General features: G+C 46.4%; 7 protein-coding genes across 8 annotated transcripts; 4 read left to right on the top strand and 3 right to left on the bottom strand.

The window, feature by feature from the left end:
- Window positions 1-46: 46 nt before the first annotated feature.
- LOC125774714 (39S ribosomal protein L1, mitochondrial) lies at window positions 47-1,488 on the bottom strand. Its single transcript, XM_049444885.1, has 3 exons — window positions 1,189-1,488; window positions 503-1,121; window positions 47-425 (listed from the first exon to the last, which is right to left on the bottom strand). The coding sequence occupies exons 1-3, from the start codon at window positions 1,383-1,385 to the stop codon at window positions 147-149; spliced, it is 1,095 nt and encodes a 364-aa protein (XP_049300842.1). The 5' UTR covers window positions 1,386-1,488; the 3' UTR covers window positions 47-146.
- Window positions 1,489-1,553: 65 nt separating this feature from the next.
- On the top strand, window positions 1,554-3,718 carry LOC125774707 (adenylyltransferase and sulfurtransferase MOCS3). 2 transcript variants are annotated; one of them, XM_049444877.1, is made up of 3 exons: window positions 1,554-1,779; window positions 1,880-2,007; window positions 2,403-3,718. In XM_049444877.1, the coding sequence occupies exons 2-3, from the start codon at window positions 1,888-1,890 to the stop codon at window positions 3,606-3,608; spliced, it is 1,326 nt and encodes a 441-aa protein (XP_049300834.1). In that variant the 5' UTR covers window positions 1,554-1,779; window positions 1,880-1,887; the 3' UTR covers window positions 3,609-3,718. The 2 variants fall into 2 exon arrangements, with proteins under 2 accessions (XP_049300834.1, XP_049300835.1); XM_049444878.1 differs by having other exon boundaries at window positions 1,864-2,007.
- A 76-nt stretch (window positions 3,719-3,794) lies between these two features.
- On the top strand, window positions 3,795-5,837 carry LOC125774715 (histone deacetylase 11). Its single transcript, XM_049444887.1, has 3 exons — window positions 3,795-4,247; window positions 4,311-4,783; window positions 4,857-5,837. Exons 1-3 carry the CDS (start codon window positions 3,900-3,902, stop codon window positions 5,125-5,127), a joined length of 1,092 nt encoding a protein of 363 aa, XP_049300844.1. The 5' UTR covers window positions 3,795-3,899; the 3' UTR covers window positions 5,128-5,837.
- Window positions 5,821-7,243, top strand: LOC125774713 (RIB43A-like with coiled-coils protein 2). The gene is made up of 2 exons (XM_049444884.1): window positions 5,821-5,999; window positions 6,054-7,243. Exons 1-2 carry the CDS (start codon window positions 5,877-5,879, stop codon window positions 7,074-7,076), a joined length of 1,146 nt encoding a protein of 381 aa, XP_049300841.1. The 5' UTR covers window positions 5,821-5,876; the 3' UTR covers window positions 7,077-7,243.
- LOC125774684 (nicastrin) lies at window positions 7,233-10,254 on the bottom strand. Its single transcript, XM_049444852.1, has 4 exons — window positions 10,011-10,254; window positions 9,842-9,937; window positions 7,832-9,776; window positions 7,233-7,540 (listed from the first exon to the last, which is right to left on the bottom strand). The coding sequence occupies exons 1-4, from the start codon at window positions 10,099-10,101 to the stop codon at window positions 7,513-7,515; spliced, it is 2,160 nt and encodes a 719-aa protein (XP_049300809.1). The 5' UTR covers window positions 10,102-10,254; the 3' UTR covers window positions 7,233-7,512.
- An 89-nt stretch (window positions 10,255-10,343) lies between these two features.
- LOC125774678 (exocyst complex component 2) lies at window positions 10,344-13,862 on the bottom strand. The gene is made up of 5 exons (XM_049444833.1): window positions 13,437-13,862; window positions 12,549-13,378; window positions 10,843-12,479; window positions 10,717-10,773; window positions 10,344-10,631 (listed from the first exon to the last, which is right to left on the bottom strand). Exons 1-5 carry the CDS (start codon window positions 13,543-13,545, stop codon window positions 10,556-10,558), a joined length of 2,709 nt encoding a protein of 902 aa, XP_049300790.1. The 5' UTR covers window positions 13,546-13,862; the 3' UTR covers window positions 10,344-10,555.
- Window positions 13,863-14,967: 1,105 nt separating this feature from the next.
- Window positions 14,968-19,088, top strand: LOC125774738 (adipocyte plasma membrane-associated protein Hemomucin-like). The gene is made up of 3 exons (XM_049444911.1): window positions 14,968-15,920; window positions 16,096-16,206; window positions 18,102-19,088. The coding sequence occupies exons 1-3, from the start codon at window positions 15,608-15,610 to the stop codon at window positions 19,010-19,012; spliced, it is 1,335 nt and encodes a 444-aa protein (XP_049300868.1). The 5' UTR covers window positions 14,968-15,607; the 3' UTR covers window positions 19,013-19,088.
- The last annotated feature ends 607 nt before the right edge of the window (window positions 19,089-19,695 follow it).

Here is a 19,695-nt window from a genome sequence, read left to right as displayed (position 1 = left end):
TATTCTAACCCCCTAGACCAGCCGGTCTGAAACAGAACGCGCCATATTACGTGCGTGTGAGTGTGGAACATGTTCCATTTTTATTCTATTCCTACTGTGTACGGAGCGGTAGCGCACTGTGTTGTTAAATAGCCGTATGGCCCCGCTCACGCTGTCGCTCCCTTCGCCACACTTCTTAGCTCCTCATCCTGTTCCGCATCGTCCTCCTCGTCGGCGGTCGTGTCGGTGCTCTTTGCTGACTTTTTGCTAAACGCACCCTGCTCCGGCACGTACAGGAACGGGTTAATCTTCAGGTTTTCCCCAGATGGTGGACTTTTCAACAGTACTCGCGTCACGAACTTGCCTTCGCGTTTGGGCCGCATCGAGTTCACATCCAGCAGCAGAGCGGAAAGATTGCTTTCCAGGTGTTTCATCTCCATTTGTAGCTGGTGAATGGGACGAAGGGAGTTGGAAATTATTTGAAATGCAACAAACTCTTGCTCGCTTTATGCTTTTTCCTTACCGTTCCGATGCAGGCAACGATGGAACCGAAATCTTTCTGCTGCTCATCCTTCACAGCATTGTAGTTGATACCGTGTGCGTATTTCTCGATCATCTCTGCCAGATTTACGCCCAGCGTGCCGGACCGTGGATTGGGGAATTTGTTTTTCTTCAGCAAACCTCGTATTACCACCAGCTCGGGCAGAATGTTAGGGTGTGCCAGAACGAACGGATACTCTGCTAGCTGTAGATCACCGTTCTGAATTTCCTTTATCAGCTCCAACCCACCCACGAGCGAAGCTCCCGCATCTTTGGCTTCCTTCAGCGGATCCTGCCCTTTCGCGAACACGATAATGTTCCGGTTTTCTCCGTGTTCGAACCGGTGCGGTATTGCGACCATGCGCTGGAAGTTATCAACGAAACGGGTCGACTTTTCGGCCTGCATGTTTAACTCGACGTGCGCGTACAGTGGAGCGTTCGGGAGATTGTACACGGTTGGATGATGTGTTTCCCGGTGGCATTGGATAGCCTCCTCGACTGTGTAAACGCGCCATTTATAGTATTTGCTCACCCAACAATCATCCTTCGGATCTTGCTTCCAGCTGTCGTCGATGTGTTTGTTCACTACGTTGAGATTGAGCCTGAAATCAAACCAGAGCACATCGATTAGGCTTCTGTTGCCTCTTTTAAAGTTTGCTAAACACATACTTTCCCTTTTTCCGCAGATCGTGCCGGATGAATCCAACTTTTTCCACCACCTTCTTTACCTTTGCCTTGCGTGCCTTTTCTCGTGTGCCCTTACGTGCTGCGAGATCCAAGGTGGTCGTATGCAAGAGGCGGGCACTTGCCACAATCAGCGGTGCCGTTGACCATCGTATAAAGCCAATACTTGATAGGGAAAGCATGCTGTAGAGCGGATAAATCCTATACGATGGTAAGCAGAAGTTATTGAATAATCACAAACAACATGCACTCCCGGCACCGTGTTATGACAATGCGCGCTTTGACAACATCGAAGCGTTTGTTGTTGTCAGCTGGGAAAAACGCTTCAGAAACAAGCTGTCAAATGTGGTTGTTTACAAAATCACTTCAACTGTGTGTTCCCCAAAAAGTGCTAACAAACTTGGGATAGGCGCAAAAATAAGTGCGGTAAAGGATAAATAGAAGCTTCCGGCTTCTACAGGAGTGACGGTTTTGTAAGGGAGCGTCAGACACTAGTCTGAATCTCAATACTAGACCGTAGCTCAATTCGTGCAGTGAGGAGTGAAAGAAGAAACAGCAGCCAAGCTGTGGCGCAAAGTACGGGCTCGTTTTTCAATTTCGGTTCAAAAAACAGTTTGCAAAGTACCTAACCAATCTTTGCTTCAAATATATTCAAAACACTCATCAATTCAACCAGCACCAAACATGGGTGAAATGAACGGCGAGGGCGAAATCAAAGTGCTGGAAAATGACATACGCACGTTGCGAAAGCAGCTGCAGGAGAAGGTTCAGCAACTGAAGACCTTGAAAAAGCATTTTCAGAAAGTAAGTATCGTTATGCTGTGCTGAACTGCTCTGCATGATGGGCGACTCCAAAAAAAAGAGAGAAGCGATGGACGGTCCGTTCAGCACACGTGTGAGAGTGAACGAATCTCCATTTCATGGACACCACAGCCGCCCCACAGCCGTGACGTACGACGCACGGTTGCAAAACAGCAGACACACAGAGCACGGTCGAGAATTGCGACATCCAACCGACACGGGGTAGCCATATCTTTTTGGATTGGTCAATGTAGTGGCCTTGATAGTGGGAAGCGTAATCACGCTTCGCGCGACTAACGCTTCATGCAAAGCATAGCCAGCCAGCAAAGTCAATCGAATATTATCACCTTGCCCATGGTAGTTCTCCCGCAAGTGCTAATTGATTGCCTCTTTTGCAGAATTGCATTACCAAGCTGAACAACGATGAGATTGCACGCTACAGCCGCCAGATTATTCTGTCCGAGATCGGTGTACAGGGCCAGTTGAAGCTGAAAAAGGCTTCAGTGCTGGTGGTTGGTGCCGGTGGGCTTGGATGTCCCGCGTCCCTCTATCTAGCCGGTGCCGGTATTGGGCGCATCGGTGTGCTAGACTACGACGAGGTGGAGCTGACGAACCTTCATCGCCAACTGCTGCACACAGAAGCCACGGTCGGTTTGACCAAGGTCACATCGGTACAGTCGTATCTGGAGCAGCTGAACTCGCAGATAGAAATTCAGACACACCACACACAGCTAACGAGCGACAATGCTATGACCATTCTCGAGCAGTACGATGTGGTTGTCGATGCAACGGACAATGTGGCCACCCGCTATCTGCTAAATGATGCGTGCGTAATGCTACACAAACCGCTCGTTTCTGGCAGCGCGTTACAGCTCGAAGGACAGCTAACGGTGTACAACTATCGCGGTGGACCCTGCTATCGTTGCCTATTCCCGAGCCCTCCACCACCCGAATCGGTCACGAATTGCGGTGACGGGGGTGTCCTGGGCGCCATAACCGGTGTGATCGGTGCACTGCAAGCATTGGAAACGATCAAGATCATCCTATCGAACGAGGGTGTACTGAGCGGCCGGTTGCTACTGTTCGATGGTCAGCAGAGTGCGTTCCGCAATTTGAAACTACGCCCCAAAAAACCAACCTGTGCCGTTTGCTCTGAAACACCCACACTCACCAAGTTGATCGACTACGAACAGTTTTGTCAAATGAAAGCAACCGATAAGGACACGGCACTGACAGTGCTGCAACCGTGCGAACGGATTTCCGTGCGTGAATATCACGACGGTTGGCTGTCGGTTGGTCGCGGACATTTGCTGGTGGACGTACGTGGTGCCAATCAGTTCGAAATGTGCCAACTACCCGGCACTTCCGTTAATATCCCCATCGAGGACATTCTGAGCAACAGGCGAACCGGAGAGATATTCGAACGCGCCCAGCAAACGATGCTCCCGGTGTATTTCGTTTGTCGACGGGGTAACGATTCGCAGCTAGCCGTAAGGCATCTTGCACCGATGTTCCAGGAACGGGATCTTCCTGCGCCACGTGACTTGATCGGAGGGCTGCACGCCTGGACAAAAACGGTTGATCCAAACTTTCCCATCTATTGATGGTTCTGCGTTTTGTTTCTTTTTTATCTTCTCACTATCTTTGTTATTCCGTTTTTTGAGCACAATAAAATCGTACCATTCAGAGTCGCATAGCGACAGCATAATCTTTTGTTTATGGGATGTTTTTATTTTGCTTTTGAAATGTTATCCTCATCGAGTGTGCCATGTAAACAATCACCTGTCATGCGACAGTGACCTTGAAAACAGTCAGAATGGGTATTAGAACATTTGCCCAACCAGCTGTTTGCTGAGATCTTGCGATGTTGTACTGTCCTGCGACGCAATAGAAGCATGTGTTTTCGCTTAAACACTGCCAGTGCCACGGATTGTTCCATGAGCAGTGGAACCGACGATGAGAAGGAGGATGATTCGCCCCAACGAACAGCATGTCGTACGGGCCCTTCAACAGTGCCAATTAGTCGTGACCGCATACCGATCGTTTATCGGCCCGAGTACGGTGTGAAATTTCTTGGGCTCCAAAAGTTACACCCGTTCGATGCGGCCAAAGGAGGTAACATTTATCGTTTGCTAAAAACGAACGGATTAATACGCAATGATGAGGATGTGTATGCCCCGGAAGAAATAACGCTCGAAGAATTGATGCAAGTGCATACGAAGCGATACATCGATAGTTTAAAGGTAAGATTCCTCGCCTAAATCGGAATAGGATAATATAAAGTTTCTTTTTCCTTCCTTTTCCAGTGGAGTTTAAATGTTGCCAAAATAGCAGAAATACCTCCACTTCTGTTCGTGCCAAATTGTTTCGTGCAGCGAAGTTATCTGCGACCCATGCGCTACCAAACGTCCGGATCGATTCTGGCTGCCCGAGCCGCGCTTGAGTCTGGTCTCGGGTGGGCCATCAATCTCGGTGGTGGTTTCCATCACTGTAGTGCCGATCGTGGCGGAGGGTTTTGTCCGTATGCCGACATTACACTTACGGTGAAAATGTTACAGACCGGCGAAAATGGTATTGAACGTATCCTGATAGTGGATCTCGATGCACACCAGGGTAATGGGTACGAGCGGGATCTGATGAACGATTCCGGCGTATTCATCCTGGACATGTACAACTATCGCATCTATCCGCGGGATCATACTGCCAAGCTGGCCATTCGACGAGCGGTTGAACTGAAGCCCCACACAGACGATGAGGAATATCTAAGAAAGCTCAAGCAGTAAGAAAACGACCTTCCCCACCGTGTCCACCGTTGAGCTAAAATTTTACGCTTTTTCTTTACGTTTTTGTAGTTGTTTGCACCAGTCGCTGGCAGAATTTGAACCGAACTTTATCATCTACAATGCCGGTACCGATATCCTGAAGGGTGATCCGCTAGGACTGCTCGATATTACGCCCGAGGGTGTAATGGAACGTGATGAAATTGTGTTCCGTGCCGCTCTAGAGCGTTCCATTCCGGTGGTAATGCTGCTGAGTGGTGGATATTTGCGCAGTTCGGCACGTGTTATCGCCAATTCGATTGTAAATTTGCGCGAAAAAGCATTGCTACCAACGGTAAACTAGGCGCGGAATGAATTACTTCATTAAAAAAGCATTTGAATGGAAAAAACGTGAAACGATATGTGATGCTATTGGTACTTAAACATTTTCCACGCATTGGTGCTCTCTAGACATAGGCATGTTGTTCTCGTTCCAATAGGCCAATAATTACTTCCAGGCCGTTTAAATGCATGCCAAAGAGTATAGATAGTTTTACCACGATTAAACACCTTACATCATGTGCACTTATTCCGTTGTCTAGTGAAGTTTGCAAAAGAGAATATTAATTGAGGAAAAAGCTAAAAATAAAGATATATTTTTTCTATAACTTCCAATTTAAGTGATCGGAAAGGAGTGGTTATATCAACTGTGACAAAGTCCGAATTCTACAGGATGTTTGATGCAGTAGAAAATGTGTATAAAATTAAAGATTGCAGATACAAAATATCCAGATGAATCGAAACATCAAAATTAATAATTGGTAATCAGAGTCGTACTGAAGAATTTCGCACTTCCTGATTCCATCAGTGCATAGGACCGCCATTATATTGAGGTTCATCAACACACAATACAAAACGTCCATAGCCACAAAAACCTTCTATGAAACATTCTTTCATATTGATCAAGTTACCATGGTTGCCATGGTAGAGCGTCATCGGTTGTTGAACGCTACGAAAACAGTTGTACGATAGGCTTGCTGCAGTGAACATCCTAAAAAGGCAGCAACAGATCCGTACTATTCTATTTTCTGTGTACTCGCCAAAAAACACAACATGCTAAATTCTCTTTTCATCAATCACCAAGACCAAAAGGAAGCTTTGGCCATCGAGCGTAGACGAAGGTTTGAGGAATCACGAAAGCAACGTATCTTTAATGCAAGACGGCGTCTTATTGGGGTATGATTTTGTGAAAAACCATCACGCCGTTTAACTAACGAATTATTTTCGCAGGTGGATACCGATACCCTCGGGTATCAGATCCAGGAAAAACATGAAGCTGAACAGGCACAGGCGGAACAGCAGCGCAAATTTGCCGAAGAAATGCGCCGCCAGGAACAGGTGCTGCTGTTAAAGCAACACGAACAGCGCCAAGAACGCATTCGCGAGGATAATGAAATCAATCGGTTCCGTGCTTCACACCAGAAGCCGGAACAATCGCGTGACTTTGATCTTTTCGATCCGGACGGGTTGAAGAAATCGCTTCCGGCGCGTGTTGGTGACGATGATCCACGTTTAAGCGTGTCCGGTGCACAAATATTTGATGGCGAAGATCTGGAGGAGCGGCACCGGAGGAAGGTACAGGTCGAACAGCAGCGGTCCTGGCTGGAGCAACAAATCCGTGAAAAACGTCAGGCCGAAATCGATCGTCGGGCGGCAGAAAAATTTCTGGAAGATTCACTAATGTCGCGTGAAAACCGGCTGCATCAGCTTGCTACGCAGGAACGATTCGCGAGAGGGAAAATTCACGAAGCAGTAAATGAGTTTAATCGGCGGCTTATGAACGAACAGGAGCAACAGCGAATGCGGCGCGAGCGGGAAGAGCAGGAAGATAATTTGGCCGAAATCTACAATAACCTCACGAGTGATGTTTTAACCGAGAATCCGGACGTGGCGAAAAGTAGCTTCGGTCCGAACCGTGTCATTACCGCCCAGTACAAAGGAATGTCCCCGGAGGAGATTGAGCAGATACGTCGTACGCAAGAATTGCAACAAGAGGAGCTGAAACGCAAGCGTCAGAATGAGGCAAATACGCGAAAAGCGTGGGACCAGTTGGCAAATGATTTTGATCGCACGGTCACCATGAAGGAGCGTGAGCTCACCCGTAGAAGACATTCTTTGGCCGAGCAAATCAGGCAGGAAAATCATCTGCTTTCGCTGGAACAACAGCGCAAGCTGCAGCACCTCGATAAAGTGGTGTACCAGAATCGACCTACCCAGGCCTATTTCGATCAATTTAATACCTGTTCGCGATAGGCGAGTTTGTAGAAGCTTTTGGTAACGAATTTTAGAGTAGGGCATATTTTAGAGAGTTACATTTACAAGGCACAGTTTGTGTGTTTGCACGTTGTGGGCGAATAAATCTGCTTGTGCACTGCTCCTTCTTACCTGAAGTAAGCAATACGTTCTACGTATGGTATAAATATCAATTGTATTACGACATTATTTACGTTAGGTAGTATTATCATTAGTTTCATTCGTTTAAGTAAGCTAAAGTCTGATGGAATAGTTCGATTGCCCAGTTGTTGGTGGTGAGACAGGCAACGACGAAGATAGTTTTTGGGACGAAACAACGGCAACAGAATGTTACCGCTGTGGCGATGATGATGTGCTACTACAGCATATTCGGTCATGTCCGCTCGATCATACCATCAAGCCCAACAGAATCCGGAATCGGATTAGAATGACCGCTTCAACATTGTGTTGGCTGTGTGGCAATGCTGAAAGAGAAAGAGAGAGATAAAGAAAAATAACATTTTGGCGTTAAACAACACACAGTAACCATGGAAACGAAAATGTACAGTTTCAGTGACTTGCAGTGGGATGAATTGAATCGGAATGATGAAAAAATTAAATGAATGTAAATTATATACACAACAATGAACAAGAATGATAGTGAGCAGTGATATCCCATATCGTCAAAACAAAGGTTATGTTTTATTAAAAACACCATTCGCCGGGATGAATGAACGGAAGATTAGTACACCGATTGCAAATCAAAACACACTTACGGTATCGACGAAGTGGAACCCTGATTGAACAGTACGTCCGAGCGACTGTTGATGAGAAATACCAACACGAACGAAATCACCATCACCACAATGCCTATCGACAGTGTAAGCGTCTCGTGGGCTGGCGAGGGTCGTAGAAATATTCGCGCCGACATCTCCGACCACGTCGACTCGGTCCAGGTCGAGTAACGGTAGGAGGTAAAGTCGTACGTATCGTTCGTGAACGCAGGCGAAAGGGCCAAGCTCATGTTTTGCGTTGTTCTACGACATTCACCTGTCCCGTCATAACCGGCCATCCACTGATATGGTAGGTACATTGCCGCACAATCCGCCTTGGTTACGTTCTCCACTCTCTGGCCGAGCAGCAAACCAAGCACCCGGTACGTCCATCCGGTTGCATCCGCGGTTAGCGTTGTGTGCACGCTAATGTATCGGGACGGAGGGGCTGGATAGACGTGCGGTGTATCCGGTTTTACCGTCGCCCGGAACAACGGACAGTCGGCCGATTCGAGGAAGCAGTGTAGGAACTCGTCTATCAGCACACTGTTGGTGCCATTGCGCTGATCGTACGCTCTGCCTACCAGCAGCTCGTAGATGCTCATACCGATCAATGTGGACGCGTTCCGTATGCGCATCTGGATCGAATCCTTCCCATACAGATCGCTCCGATCGCCAAGATCAAGATCTTCTAGCTGCGTAAAGTCATACTTCTGCGAATGGTTCCCGTAGCGATAGTGCAGATTCTCCTGGTCATCATAAATCGAGTGATAAAACCGATTGCCCGGCTTGGAGGCAATTACCACAGCAGGGAAGGTAAGGTTTTCCCGCAGGAATGATTGAGCCGAAACTGGCGGCAGATTATGTGTGAGAATCGGCTGCCCTGACTGAATGCCGAACTTGAGCGATTGATTAATTTTGCGCAGCAACTCGGCCACCTTCGTGGCCATCGGCTGCGGTGCTGCGTGATAGACCTGCAGGTCGGTCAGGTTGTCCAGCGATCCGAGATCAATCATCAGCTCAATGTTGTCCATCGTGATGGGTTTGGTTTGCGTGCCACGTGACGGGAATGCACCGGTTTGCAAATCGTAAACGAAACGCTGGGAACCGATGTAATCGTACGATTCTCCATTGAAGAACAAAAACAGTACATTCCGATCGTTGTTCGGTAAGGCTTTCGAGAGAAAATGGGCCACCGATACTAGCACGGCGAAAGGAACGACCGAATCCATTGCACCCAGCCCGACACCATCGAACATGGTGGTCGTATCGGTGCGGGTTGAAACGAGCACAATCCGTTCCGGTCCTTCGACGCGCTGCTCCTCCGGTACGATCGGTCTGGGAAACAGCGTGGCATACACGTTTTTCCCCTGCAGCGGATCACAGTACTTTGTGGCTGGAATGAGCGAATTGTAAGAGTTGGATCGCCGTATACAAATGTCCGTACTGACGGCTGCCGACATAAACGCTTTCACCTCAATCGCACACAAGCTGCGCTGATGCTGATGGTCGAGCTCGTGTGCGTTAAACCGTTCGTAGCAATCGAGCAATTTTTCCATCTCCGACACACCCGCAACGTAAAAGATTGGAAACGGAAAGTCTTCCAGCAGCAATCCACTACCCCACGGGTTCCAGCTGTCCTCAGCCCGATCGACGCTACATCGCTGATCGTCTGCTATCTGCTTTAGTACGGACGAAAGTCCACTGTACTGGTTGGGGCACCGCGATTCCTGACTGAACTGTTCCAACCCACTGGCATTGTTCATCAATATCAGCACGGAAACGTATGGGCCGGCTTCATCTCGCAGCCGAAGAATGTTTTCACGCGTATAAAGTGCCGGCGGTATAATCGGAGCATACGGCGGAGATGGATGCTTGTGCACGATAAAATCAATGTCTTCCTTGCTGTTGATTAAATGCAACACTCCGACCGACCCACCATTTTTTGCTACAATCAGTAAAGCACAATCAATGATATGGAACATGTTGTTATTCACTTCCAACGCTACTTACAGCTACAACCCGTTACGTGTGTTCCGTTTAGTCGGCGAAAACAATGTGCCCCACTGACCGATGTGTACATGTTATCCTTCATGCGCTGTCCATTTGCTAAAATAACAACCAAGGATGAATTAGATGACTGCAGTTACATTGTAACTGCTCCACTTTGTTGTTGACTCACCACCTAGGTTTATCTGAAGGAAGAGAAGCAAACAGGGGACAAATCGCCAACTGCACCATTTCACACCATTCGGTGTGTGCAATGGAAACATACTGTGCGTGTTAAAATCACTAATGTAGTCCGCAATAATTCTTTTATGACCACAATCAACCGGAACTCGAAAAAAGGAACCACAACACCCTCTAACTAATGCGAATGAGCTGTTTTCTTTTGCTCTTGCTGTGTTTACATTCCGACGAAATGTCAATTCACGAGTGACAGCGCTTGTTGACGATCGAGGTATGTCAAACAATATTTAAATGTTTCTTTTTCCGTTGGGCGTACTCCGGAATGTTTGCCGTAGTTTATGTTTTATTAAATTAAGCGTATCTGGTAAGTAATGTTTAAATATGCGATTTAGTATAATACGTTCTACATTCTAGTAACGAGTTTTGATTCTTTGTTCCGATATTCGTCTATCTGTCCATTGGGGAAATTCATTTCCCAGAGCCAACCGATATGGATTTCTTTTTCATTCGACAAGAAATCCATATGAACGCATCCAATCAAGGATCCACCACCTGTAGACACATGATCTGCAAACGGATGTTGTTCTTGATCGTCTTAACCGTTTCAAAGGTTCTGAAATGAAGAGAAATAAAAAAGATTACCAAAAAAATCTACCAAAAAAAATGAAGCGTGCAACAAATCAAACTCCGTTACGAACCTCTGTTCGCTTTCTGGAACCGATGGAATAGCGTCCAGTGCCTCAACAAAGAAACTTCTGCGAAGAAAAATGCGCGATTTGAAAGTATTGACACTACGAGTTCGGTTAAAAGCACTCTCTACTTACTTTGCCGTTTCATTACTGTACACGCGTACTGCGTCGCGAATCACGTTAATATCAACCGTCGCCTGCAACGCTCCATTCACGTTGAATTTCTGCACACAGGTCATCAGGCGGGCTAGTTCCTCCGCTACGGTCTGTACGATCGGTTCCAATATTGGTCGAAGCAAAGAAGGCGAGATGGCAAAAATCTCCGAATACACCGATACCAGATTGTCCAGACACTCGTGCGCATACGGACTAAGCTTCTCCGATGGACCGACCTGATCCCACTGGAAGCGTCCCAGATACATCGATGGTTCGATCGTACCCACCAGCGGATCACTCTTGTGCTCTACGTACATTTCCAGCAAGCTGGCAAAGAGCCCATTAATTGTGGATCGTGAATTTTCAATCGCTAGCGTCGGTACGGGGAAATTGTGTCGCGTAAAAAGATTGCCCAGCTTGGGAAAGAAGATACGGTTGCAGTAGATACAGTTCGACAGACAGCAAAGCAAGCGCTGTTCCCATGTGATTGCCGGGTTAACCCATTCGCGCTTGTCCCCGGTACTCATCTGCTGCTGTAGTAGAGCGGCTGGGAACCCGATCAGCTGTGAAAGCATTGGGGCTTGCTGTGGATCCTCGTCGGAACGATGCAAGGCAAGCGTTTCAATCACGGTACAAAAGGAGGTGAGTATCTCCTGGAATCGCTTCGACAGCTCACGCTGACCATCGGACTGCGGTTCGAGCAGCGTTCCTTCTCGTACTTCCGGCGTTAGACAGGCGACTTGCGCATCATCGATCGCTTCGACTAAAATTTCTTCCAGTTTCGCCGGCAAACTGGTTGCCCCTGCAAACTCCGTTACCGATAGCTCCCATTGTTCCTTCTCGTGCAGCTTCTTAACGCGTTCGTTCGCTTTCTTCAAGATCGTTGACATGCAGTAAAGCCGTAGCTCATCGATAAACTTCAGCACTATATCCAGCGCTTCGTTTGGAAGATCGAGCCGGATCAGAGTGGCGTACGAGACGCGAACATACCGCAAACAGTGCGGCAGCCAGGTGATGAGAAAGTTCAGCGACGGACTTACGGATGGCCAGGCGGGTAACCCCTTTACCGCGCTTACCGCTGCAATCAACGATCGGTGAGCGCTTGATGTGGCCAGCAATGCCGAACGAAGATAGGAACAGAACTGTTCGATAGCGGTTAGAATAATGCGTTTAAAATTGCCCGGTTTCGGTGGAGCAGCTCCACGTAATTCACCATTAAAGTGAGCTTGACCCAGTCTCCATAGATCGGGAAACTGGCTGGCCGCAATTTCGGTCATTTCCTCGCAGAATTGCACCCGCACGGGTGTCACGGCAGGATCGGTGCGGGATTTTGATTCGCTGCCGTGTGATTCTTTGCCCGTGTACTGTTCGTACGCCTTTAGGAAGGTTTCCTCCAGATGCTTAGCTCGCGCTTCAATAGCATCCCAGGCTGGATCTTCGATCTTCAGCTTGCCCGCCATAGTCGTGCCGGCTTGCTGGGCTTCCAAGCTTATCAATGCTTTTATCATTTTCTTCTGCTGCTCAACACCTTGAGGCATTTCTTTGATCTTCCCATGCAATTGCTGTCGGATGGCCAATATCTTGACGTCCACCTCTTCCAATACCTTCCGGAAGATCTACAGGAATAAATGATATAATAAGTTAATATTGCCTTGTTACCTTCACAAAGCCACCAAATTACTTACAGGAACTTCCGTTTTTCCAAACAAGTTCTTTACCCGTGCGTAATCATTCACGACAATATCGAACTCATTTTTCAATGCCGCCTTTTCTACCGTGTTCGGCAAACAGAACAGAAACTTGTGGCGCGACATGGCCGATAGTGCGGCCCGTGTCGCGTCCGCTTTCTCCTTCCGCACCAACACATCCTTGAACAGTTCGTGTGACGCATCTATCGAACCGCGTATGGTCACATCGAGCTGGCGCACCGGTTCCTTACCGTGTACCTTGTTGTCGTGCGTTATGCGATCGCGGAGCGTCATCAGCGTATCGAGCTGATCAATCACCGAACCGGCGTTTGATTTCAAAAACGATAGCTGACCTTCCTTCTGGCTCTCGACACGCCGCCTTAGGTACGAAAGACCGGCTTTCAAATCTTCAAACGACGTTGCGTGATGGTTTTCTAGCAGAAACCATCCGGGTGTGAAGTTTTCCTGCGATAAATCACCCGAACCGTCCGGGAATAGGTCGCGCAAATCTTCGGGAAACTTTTTCTCATTGCCCTCATTGGAGAGACCGAGCGGATCTTCCTGCGTGTAACCGGTTGGGGCCAACGATCGGCGTCCCCAGGCTAAAGATTGCATGGGCGATTCCTCGATCCACACAGCGGACTCCTTCATTGGACCTATCGTCTCGTAGTAGGCACGGAACTGCACTGTGCACGTGCCTACGCCACCACCGCGCGTTGTCACGATAATGTCACCTTTCCCCTTAGCCGCCCCAGTACGGGCTACTATCTTTTTGTCCGATTTCCATTCCGCCGACAGCAGACAATCACATCCACAGATGGTAAGACCTGCGGGAATTGTAGGGTTAGTGTATTTGGATTTCTAGCCCTCCCGGAGCTCTTTTACCGATCAGATCTGTTGTTTTATTGCCAAGAAATTCGCCACGTATCGTTACACGCGTACCGGGTGGACCTTCCTTAGGCGAAATGCCCGTAACGACCGGGCTTTTAACCATGGCGTTCTGGATAGCTTTCTTATCTCAGTACGGATGATTCACAACGTCACTTGTTGTAAGTAATGTAAACAAACCAAATCCCTTCTACACGTCGTTTTTCTAATTCGATAAAATATTGCCAAAAAGCAACTTGAATTGTTGATGTTAATGGCTAAAGTTGGAATTTTACTGCTAGCAATTTCTGCACAAAATTTTATCTAATCAAGATTGACTGTTTACGTGTTTTGATCGTTTTTTGTTGTGGTAGGTAGCCGATCTGTCAATTCGTAGTGCGACGTCGCGCGGACATGCGGATGACATTTCGTAGAACAAATTTTTAAAATATATTTTTATTTATTATAATTTAAATTTGTATAATCATCAAATTAAAGCGTCTTTTTCGCAAAAGTTTTACTATTATTACGACGTTCATATTATAGTTTTCAATTTTGGTTACAAAATTTGAAACGCATTGTACAACTGTTCCAGCAACTTTTCACCTCGTTGTAATGGATCGCCGAATCGGTTTGTTGATTCTGAATGCATCTACAGCAATGTAATTGTAATGAATCTTCTCAGGACAAATGAGAACATAATTCAACTCTTTTCGTCATTTTCGACAACTACTTTCGATCGACAAACAAAAAAAAACCTTACTTCATTCCGGAAGCAATTAGAAGTTTTTTTTTGTTAATACCCATCTAAATTAAACACGACAAAGCCCACTCATCGGTCAACTGTGTACATTCGAACGATAAGCATGACTAGCATAAAAGGTAACCACCGAGATTCCTTCCATAAGTTCTGTGGTGGTTAGTAAAGAGCTCCAAAATGTTCCTGTGCTGATGCAATGTGTTTTACCCTTACACTCGTCGGATTCAACTTCTACCGATCGCATCCAATTATGAATGAAACATCATAAACGAATCTACATACTTATCAGCTGATAAGTCGTTACGCATCAAGGAATGTTACCCATCAGGTAATCGGTCGTGCTAACTAGAAATCGTATCTGAGACATGTTGCGTTTAAACAAAAATAAATCTTTTACTCATGCTGAAAGACCCTCATATAAAAAAAAAACATTACAACAGCTGACTTTAGGAACACAATTACTAAGCTTATTCTCTTCGACACCCAGACAGCAGATTTCCGTTCTGAAGATCATATTTTGGTGTGAGGCAGTAGTCAATAAAAACCGGTATTCTTGTACCATACCGGAGTCCATAACCCTCCCGGTTCCTTTTCAACAAACTTCTCAGCATGACCACCATATCCATATGCTTTTACAAACAAAGCTGCCTCCTCTTCGGGTGTCGTTAAAGTACGCAGCAAAAGAGAACGCTAGAAGAATCACGCACCAACACACACCTGCTTCAATGGCCTATCCCGCCGTCAGTACCAGCAGTTCATCCCCTGCATCAGGGTTGTCGAAGGTACTTTTCCCTCTTTTCCTTTTTATCCAGCGATCTTCCAACTCCACGATCGCTTCCGAGCGTGTATGATCGGTGACGTTGATTCTTTCATACATTTCATTCCGTGCTTTGCGGTCTGCTGACTAAGAACAAGCTTAACCTCCACCTCGATAACATTTGAGGGCGAACATCGTAGGTTGTGAGGTTGTCCGTTAATCGACCACCACCAAAAAGTGTCTATCCCTCCGTGCGTCAAGAGAGTATCATTATATTGCGGTCCGTCATCGCGTTTACTTCGCAGTTCAAGTGCAGTGCGTCGGTCGGTTCAATCGCTCGAACCCCGATTCCGATTTCGGATTGATTATTTATCCTACACTACCGTGGATGATGTAATTCGTTCGAAATAAACATCTTCGCCTTGGAGAACACAGTATAGAGCTCGCGATCGCGTTGCAGTGCACCTATACACGCACCCGGCCCGGAACACTGTTGAAGCTGGAAACGATTTTTAAAAATAATAATTACAAACGCGCAGATTATAAAGCAAACGTGTTGGAAGTGAGAGTTGAACAACAGAGCACACAACAGAACGCTGCAAACAATAAGCGAAACAAGTGATCGTGTTCTCGAGTGTTTAAAGATCGTTGCTGCTTTCGTGGATCGAGAAGATGGGTCTTAAGCGAAAATTATTTACCGCCAGTTTGGTGCTGATGTTGATAGCCATTCTGCCGGGACTTCCGCCCAAAACGGTGTTCCCGTTTAGGCCGATCAGTATCGCACCGGTACGACCACTTACCGGGGTGTTGGCCCCGAACCAGTTGCTTAACGGAGCTGAACGCCTGCACGAGGGTGGCCTCTTGCAGCCTGAAGGCGTACTTGTGCGTGGTAACGTTACCTACGTTACGGTTTATGGTGGCAAGATTCTGGAGCTGGGCGATCAGGGCTCTGTACGTACGGTGGCCAAGTTGGGTCCGGAGTGTGGTAAGTTAATAGAAACAGAATAGAAAGTATGGCATCTTTGAACGGTTGCTTCACCAGTTTCATTCGGTGATAATGACCTTTCACGTTGACGTCATCCTTGCTTCCATCCAATATTCCAAAAATACTGCTTCAATTATATCCCTTATCGTGTTCTCTCCCCAACCCCCCTCCACAGTGGGTACCTACTCGGAGCGTATCTGTGGACGTCCACTAGGGATTGATTTCGATACCAAGGGAAATAACCTCATAGTGGCCGACCCGTACCTCGGTATCTGGCAGGTGCACATACAGGGAAACACACATGATAAGCTGCGGAGAGCCCACTTTTGGAAATCGCGCAAGCGAATATGAAAGTGCGGAAGGTTGATACGGAAACACCCAATATGTTAGCAAATCGCCCAATATAGATACGAAATCGCGTGCAATTGATATAAAATGTCAGATTGGCGAGGCGGTTTGAATGCTGGGTATATACTTGTCGGTTCAAGAGTTGAAAAATGTAAACAAACATTTTACAGGGAAACACACATGATAAGCTGCGGAGAGCCCACTTTTGGAAATCGCGCAAGCGAATATGAAAGTGCGGAAGGTTGATACGGAAACACCCAATATGTTAGCAAATCGCCCAATATAGATACGAAATCGCGTGCAATTGATATAAAATGTCAGATTGGCGAGGCGGTTTGAATGCTGGGTATATACTTGTCGGTTCAAGAGTTGAAAAATGTAAACAAACATTTTAAAAATATTTTTTAATTATATTACGTAGTTTGTGGTACGGTGGCGGTGGCCGGCGTACCTTTCCGAGATCGTTCTTTAAGCGTGCGCATGCTGACATTAAATCCAACTTCGCGCGCCATGCCATAAAATTGTGTGGCGTACATTTTCCGATCCTCGATGGTCGTCGGTGCGTTACGCCGCTCCGGTATTAGCTCCACCATCTTTAAGGGGTAGTTGAAGCCTTTTATTTCCCTCGCTAGGGTGGTAGTGGAAACTCGCACACCGTGTTCCTGCAACAATTTTTGTGCGAGTGATTTTAGCGTCACCGTACAATCGTCATTGATCCAGCATTGAATATCGCTTATGGCTTGCTGCGATAATATTTTCTGCCCATTGCCACCACGTTTCTTGGCTTCGACCTGAAATGCTGTTTGGTATTTTTTGACAATACCGTAAACTGTCGTTAGTTTTATATTCAGCATTTGGCTAATGGCAGCATGAGTTGCTCCATTTTCATACGTTGTTACCACGCGCTCTATCTTCGTTGCTTGTAGTCTTTCGACGTCGAAGTGCTTGTACTGCCCCGTTTGCACTTTGAGCTAGTTCAGAGCTTTGGCTAGAGCTCATGTTTGCTTATATAAAATTAAAAATTGCCGATTTTAGTTACAGTTAGTTTGCCTCAGTTCTTTGCTCGATTGTAACTTACTTTACTCTTACACGGTACGTTCTTGAAGCAAAAATTCATCGGCAAAGAAATTACTCCTTTCGTACTCAAGCGCCTGCAAGACATGAAAAGGCACGGAAATTTTAAACTTTTACACTATTTTAAATGAACTATTGAACTATTTTAAACGTATACATACCTTCAGGGGCATGATTGTATACACCAAAAACTAACGTACGTTATGCTATTTTGTAAATATCCACAAAGCACACAAAATTTGCCAAAGATTAATCCGTAAAACTGTAGACGCTTCGCTTGTAGACCAATATGAAATATTTTCTATATCCCAACGAATTTTAGCCTTCTCAACAGAACAGTTTTGAACACGGGTGTATATAGGCACTGGTTTAAATCTCCAATTTGAATTTTAGCATGTTTTTGAAATACAGTTTACAGTTATAGTTCGCAATTTCAGTTTGAGCGAGATAATATTATAATTATATTATTAAACAATAATTTTGATACGATTTTCGAATGCACCAACTACTTAATTTAATTAAAAATTATTTTAAAAATATTTGTTTACATTTTTCAACTCTCGAACCGACAAGTATATACCCAGCATTCAATCCGCCTCGCCAATCTGACATTTTATATCAATTGCACGCGATTTCGTATCTATATTGGGCGATTTGCTAACATATTGGGTGTTTCCGTATCAACCTTCCCTACTTTCATATTCGCTTGCCCGATTTCCAAAAGTGGGCTCTCCGCAGCTTATCATGTGTGTTTCCCTGTAAAGACGGGCGAGAAAAAGCTGCTCGTCTCCAAAACCAACGCCATCATCGAGGATGGTACCGGTCGCGGCACCAAATCCGTCCTCCGTCAGCCCAACATCCCGAACAGCCTGTCGGTGGCACGCAATGGTGACTTCTACTGGTCCGACACGGCATCCGACTTCATCTTCGAGGATGCTGTCCAGGCACTGCTGTGCAATCCATCCGGCCGTCTGCTACATTACTCCCGTGCCGAAGGCAAAAACCGTGTACTGATCGACGAAATTTACGGCGCAAACGGTGTGGTGCTGAGTCCGGACGAAAGCTTCGTGCTGGTTGGTGAGCTCGGTGGCCAACTGATCCGGCGCTACTATCTGAAGGGTCCGAAAGCCGGCACACACGACGTGTTCATCGATGGGCTTCCCGGTGCGGTGGATAATCTGAACGGTGATGCGAACGGATTCTGGGTTGGGTTAGTTATCGCGGCCGACGAGAACAATCCTTCCTTCATCGCCATGTTAGCACCATTCCCGAACCTTCGCCGCCTGTTGGTGCGTTTGTTCGTACTAGTTGAGGCACCGTTTAAGCTGTGGTACGACCAAACCGGCAGTGACTTTGCCCTCTGGCTAACGCATCACATTGGACATCTTGGGGGACTGGTTGGATTGTTTCCCGATCGTGGCACGGTACTGCGCATGGACTGGGAAGGTAATATCGTGCTGGCACTACACAACGATGACACTTCCAGTCACGTCATCTCCCAGGCCGTCCCAATAGGAAAGGAACATCTACTGCTTGGATCACCGGTCAATCAGTGGTTGGGACGGGTGAAGCTAACTCCAGACACACTGGCCACCCTTAAAGGACAAGCACAAGCTAAACCATCATCGGCAAAGGCTTCAACCGGAACGCCACCAAAAGAAGAACTGTAGAAGCGAGTTGTGTGGGCCGTGGGGTTTCTGTAGGGAAGACACTCAAAGTAAATAAAACTCAAACAAGTACAATTTACATTTATTTAAGTTTTCGTTTTCCTTTAGTTTTATAAATATCAGTTTTGTTGTTGTTGTTGTTGTTGTTGTGGGTTGTGGCTGCTGACACGATACGATCTTCTTCCATTCCGTGATCTTCTCACACGATCTCTTGTTACGTTTTGCTGCTTCACGCATTCTGCTTGCACCGGCAATTGCAATTTTATTAATAAACGATTGATAATTCTGATCTCATGTTCTTTTCTCTCTCTCTTTCTCATTTTCCATGGTATCTTCCCTCTTTTTTGCTCGTTCCCTTTCTTTTGCTACATTGCATTTGTTTTTCTTTTTGCTTTAAATATTCAGACACACAAAACAAACACAATTCAATTCAATCACCTTTGCGTTTTCCTTACAACTACCGCCACACAATATAAGGTTTGCGCGCATTAATCAATTCGTATCCTTTTTTTTGCCATTTGCCACCGCCCGTTTCACCTTCTTCGCTTCTTTACCAATTTCGATATCATTTTATTCCTATTATCAAGTCTTCCGTTTACCTGCCAACCTGCACCGTAAGGAGTTATCAGCAGTAAAAAGGAGTTTTTTCTTCTTTCTCCTGTTCATCCTTCTTGATTCCTTATTCA

This window comes from Anopheles funestus, chromosome 2RL (assembly GCF_943734845.2).
Source record: "Anopheles funestus chromosome 2RL, idAnoFuneDA-416_04, whole genome shotgun sequence".
Classification (NCBI taxonomy): domain Eukaryota; kingdom Metazoa; phylum Arthropoda; class Insecta; order Diptera; family Culicidae; genus Anopheles; species Anopheles funestus.
This window is presented reverse-complemented; position numbering and strand designations above follow the sequence as displayed.

Excerpts from the sequence above, each read along its gene's own strand:
- LOC125774714 (XM_049444885.1), bottom strand. The coding sequence starts at position 1,385 with ATGCTTTCCCTATCAAGTATTGGCTTTATACGATGGTCAACGGCACCG. Across the intron at positions 1,122-1,188 it reads GATCTGCGGAAAAAGGGAAA|GCTCAATCTCAACGTAGTGA; the intron begins GTATGTGTTTAG and ends GTTTGATTTCAG. Across the intron at positions 426-502 it reads TCGTTGCCTGCATCGGAACG|CTACAAATGGAGATGAAACA; the intron begins GTAAGGAAAAAG and ends CCCATTCACCAG.
- LOC125774707 (XM_049444877.1), top strand. The coding sequence starts at position 1,888 with ATGGGTGAAATGAACGGCGAGGGCGAAATCAAAGTGCTGGAAAATGAC. Across the intron at positions 2,008-2,402 it reads TGAAAAAGCATTTTCAGAAA|AATTGCATTACCAAGCTGAA; the intron begins GTAAGTATCGTT and ends CCTCTTTTGCAG.
- LOC125774715 (XM_049444887.1), top strand. The coding sequence starts at position 3,900 with ATGTGTTTTCGCTTAAACACTGCCAGTGCCACGGATTGTTCCATGAGC. Across the intron at positions 4,248-4,310 it reads GATACATCGATAGTTTAAAG|TGGAGTTTAAATGTTGCCAA; the intron begins GTAAGATTCCTC and ends TTCCTTTTCCAG. Across the intron at positions 4,784-4,856 it reads TATCTAAGAAAGCTCAAGCA|TTGTTTGCACCAGTCGCTGG; the intron begins GTAAGAAAACGA and ends ACGTTTTTGTAG.
- LOC125774713 (XM_049444884.1), top strand. The coding sequence starts at position 5,877 with ATGCTAAATTCTCTTTTCATCAATCACCAAGACCAAAAGGAAGCTTTG. Across the intron at positions 6,000-6,053 it reads CAAGACGGCGTCTTATTGGG|GTGGATACCGATACCCTCGG; the intron begins GTATGATTTTGT and ends TTATTTTCGCAG.
- LOC125774684 (XM_049444852.1), bottom strand. The coding sequence starts at position 10,101 with ATGTTTCCATTGCACACACCGAATGGTGTGAAATGGTGCAGTTGGCGA. Across the intron at positions 9,938-10,010 it reads CCTTCAGATAAACCTAGGTG|CAAATGGACAGCGCATGAAG; the intron begins GTGAGTCAACAA and ends TTGTTATTTTAG. Across the intron at positions 7,541-7,831 it reads GGTTCCACTTCGTCGATACC|CATTGCCACACAGCCAACAC; the intron begins GTAAGTGTGTTT and ends TTTCTCTTTCAG.
- LOC125774678 (XM_049444833.1), bottom strand. The coding sequence starts at position 13,545 with ATGGTTAAAAGCCCGGTCGTTACGGGCATTTCGCCTAAGGAAGGTCCA. Across the intron at positions 13,379-13,436 it reads TAAAACAACAGATCTGATCG|GTCTTACCATCTGTGGATGT; the intron begins GTAAAAGAGCTC and ends CAATTCCCGCAG. Across the intron at positions 10,774-10,842 it reads TACAGTAATGAAACGGCAAA|AAGTTTCTTTGTTGAGGCAC; the intron begins GTAAGTAGAGAG and ends TTTTCTTCGCAG.
- LOC125774738 (XM_049444911.1), top strand. The coding sequence starts at position 15,608 with ATGGGTCTTAAGCGAAAATTATTTACCGCCAGTTTGGTGCTGATGTTG. Across the intron at positions 15,921-16,095 it reads CAAGTTGGGTCCGGAGTGTG|TGGGTACCTACTCGGAGCGT; the intron begins GTAAGTTAATAG and ends CCCCCTCCACAG. Across the intron at positions 16,207-18,101 it reads CGGTATCTGGCAGGTGCACA|TAAAGACGGGCGAGAAAAAG; the intron begins TACAGGGAAACA and ends TGTGTTTCCCTG.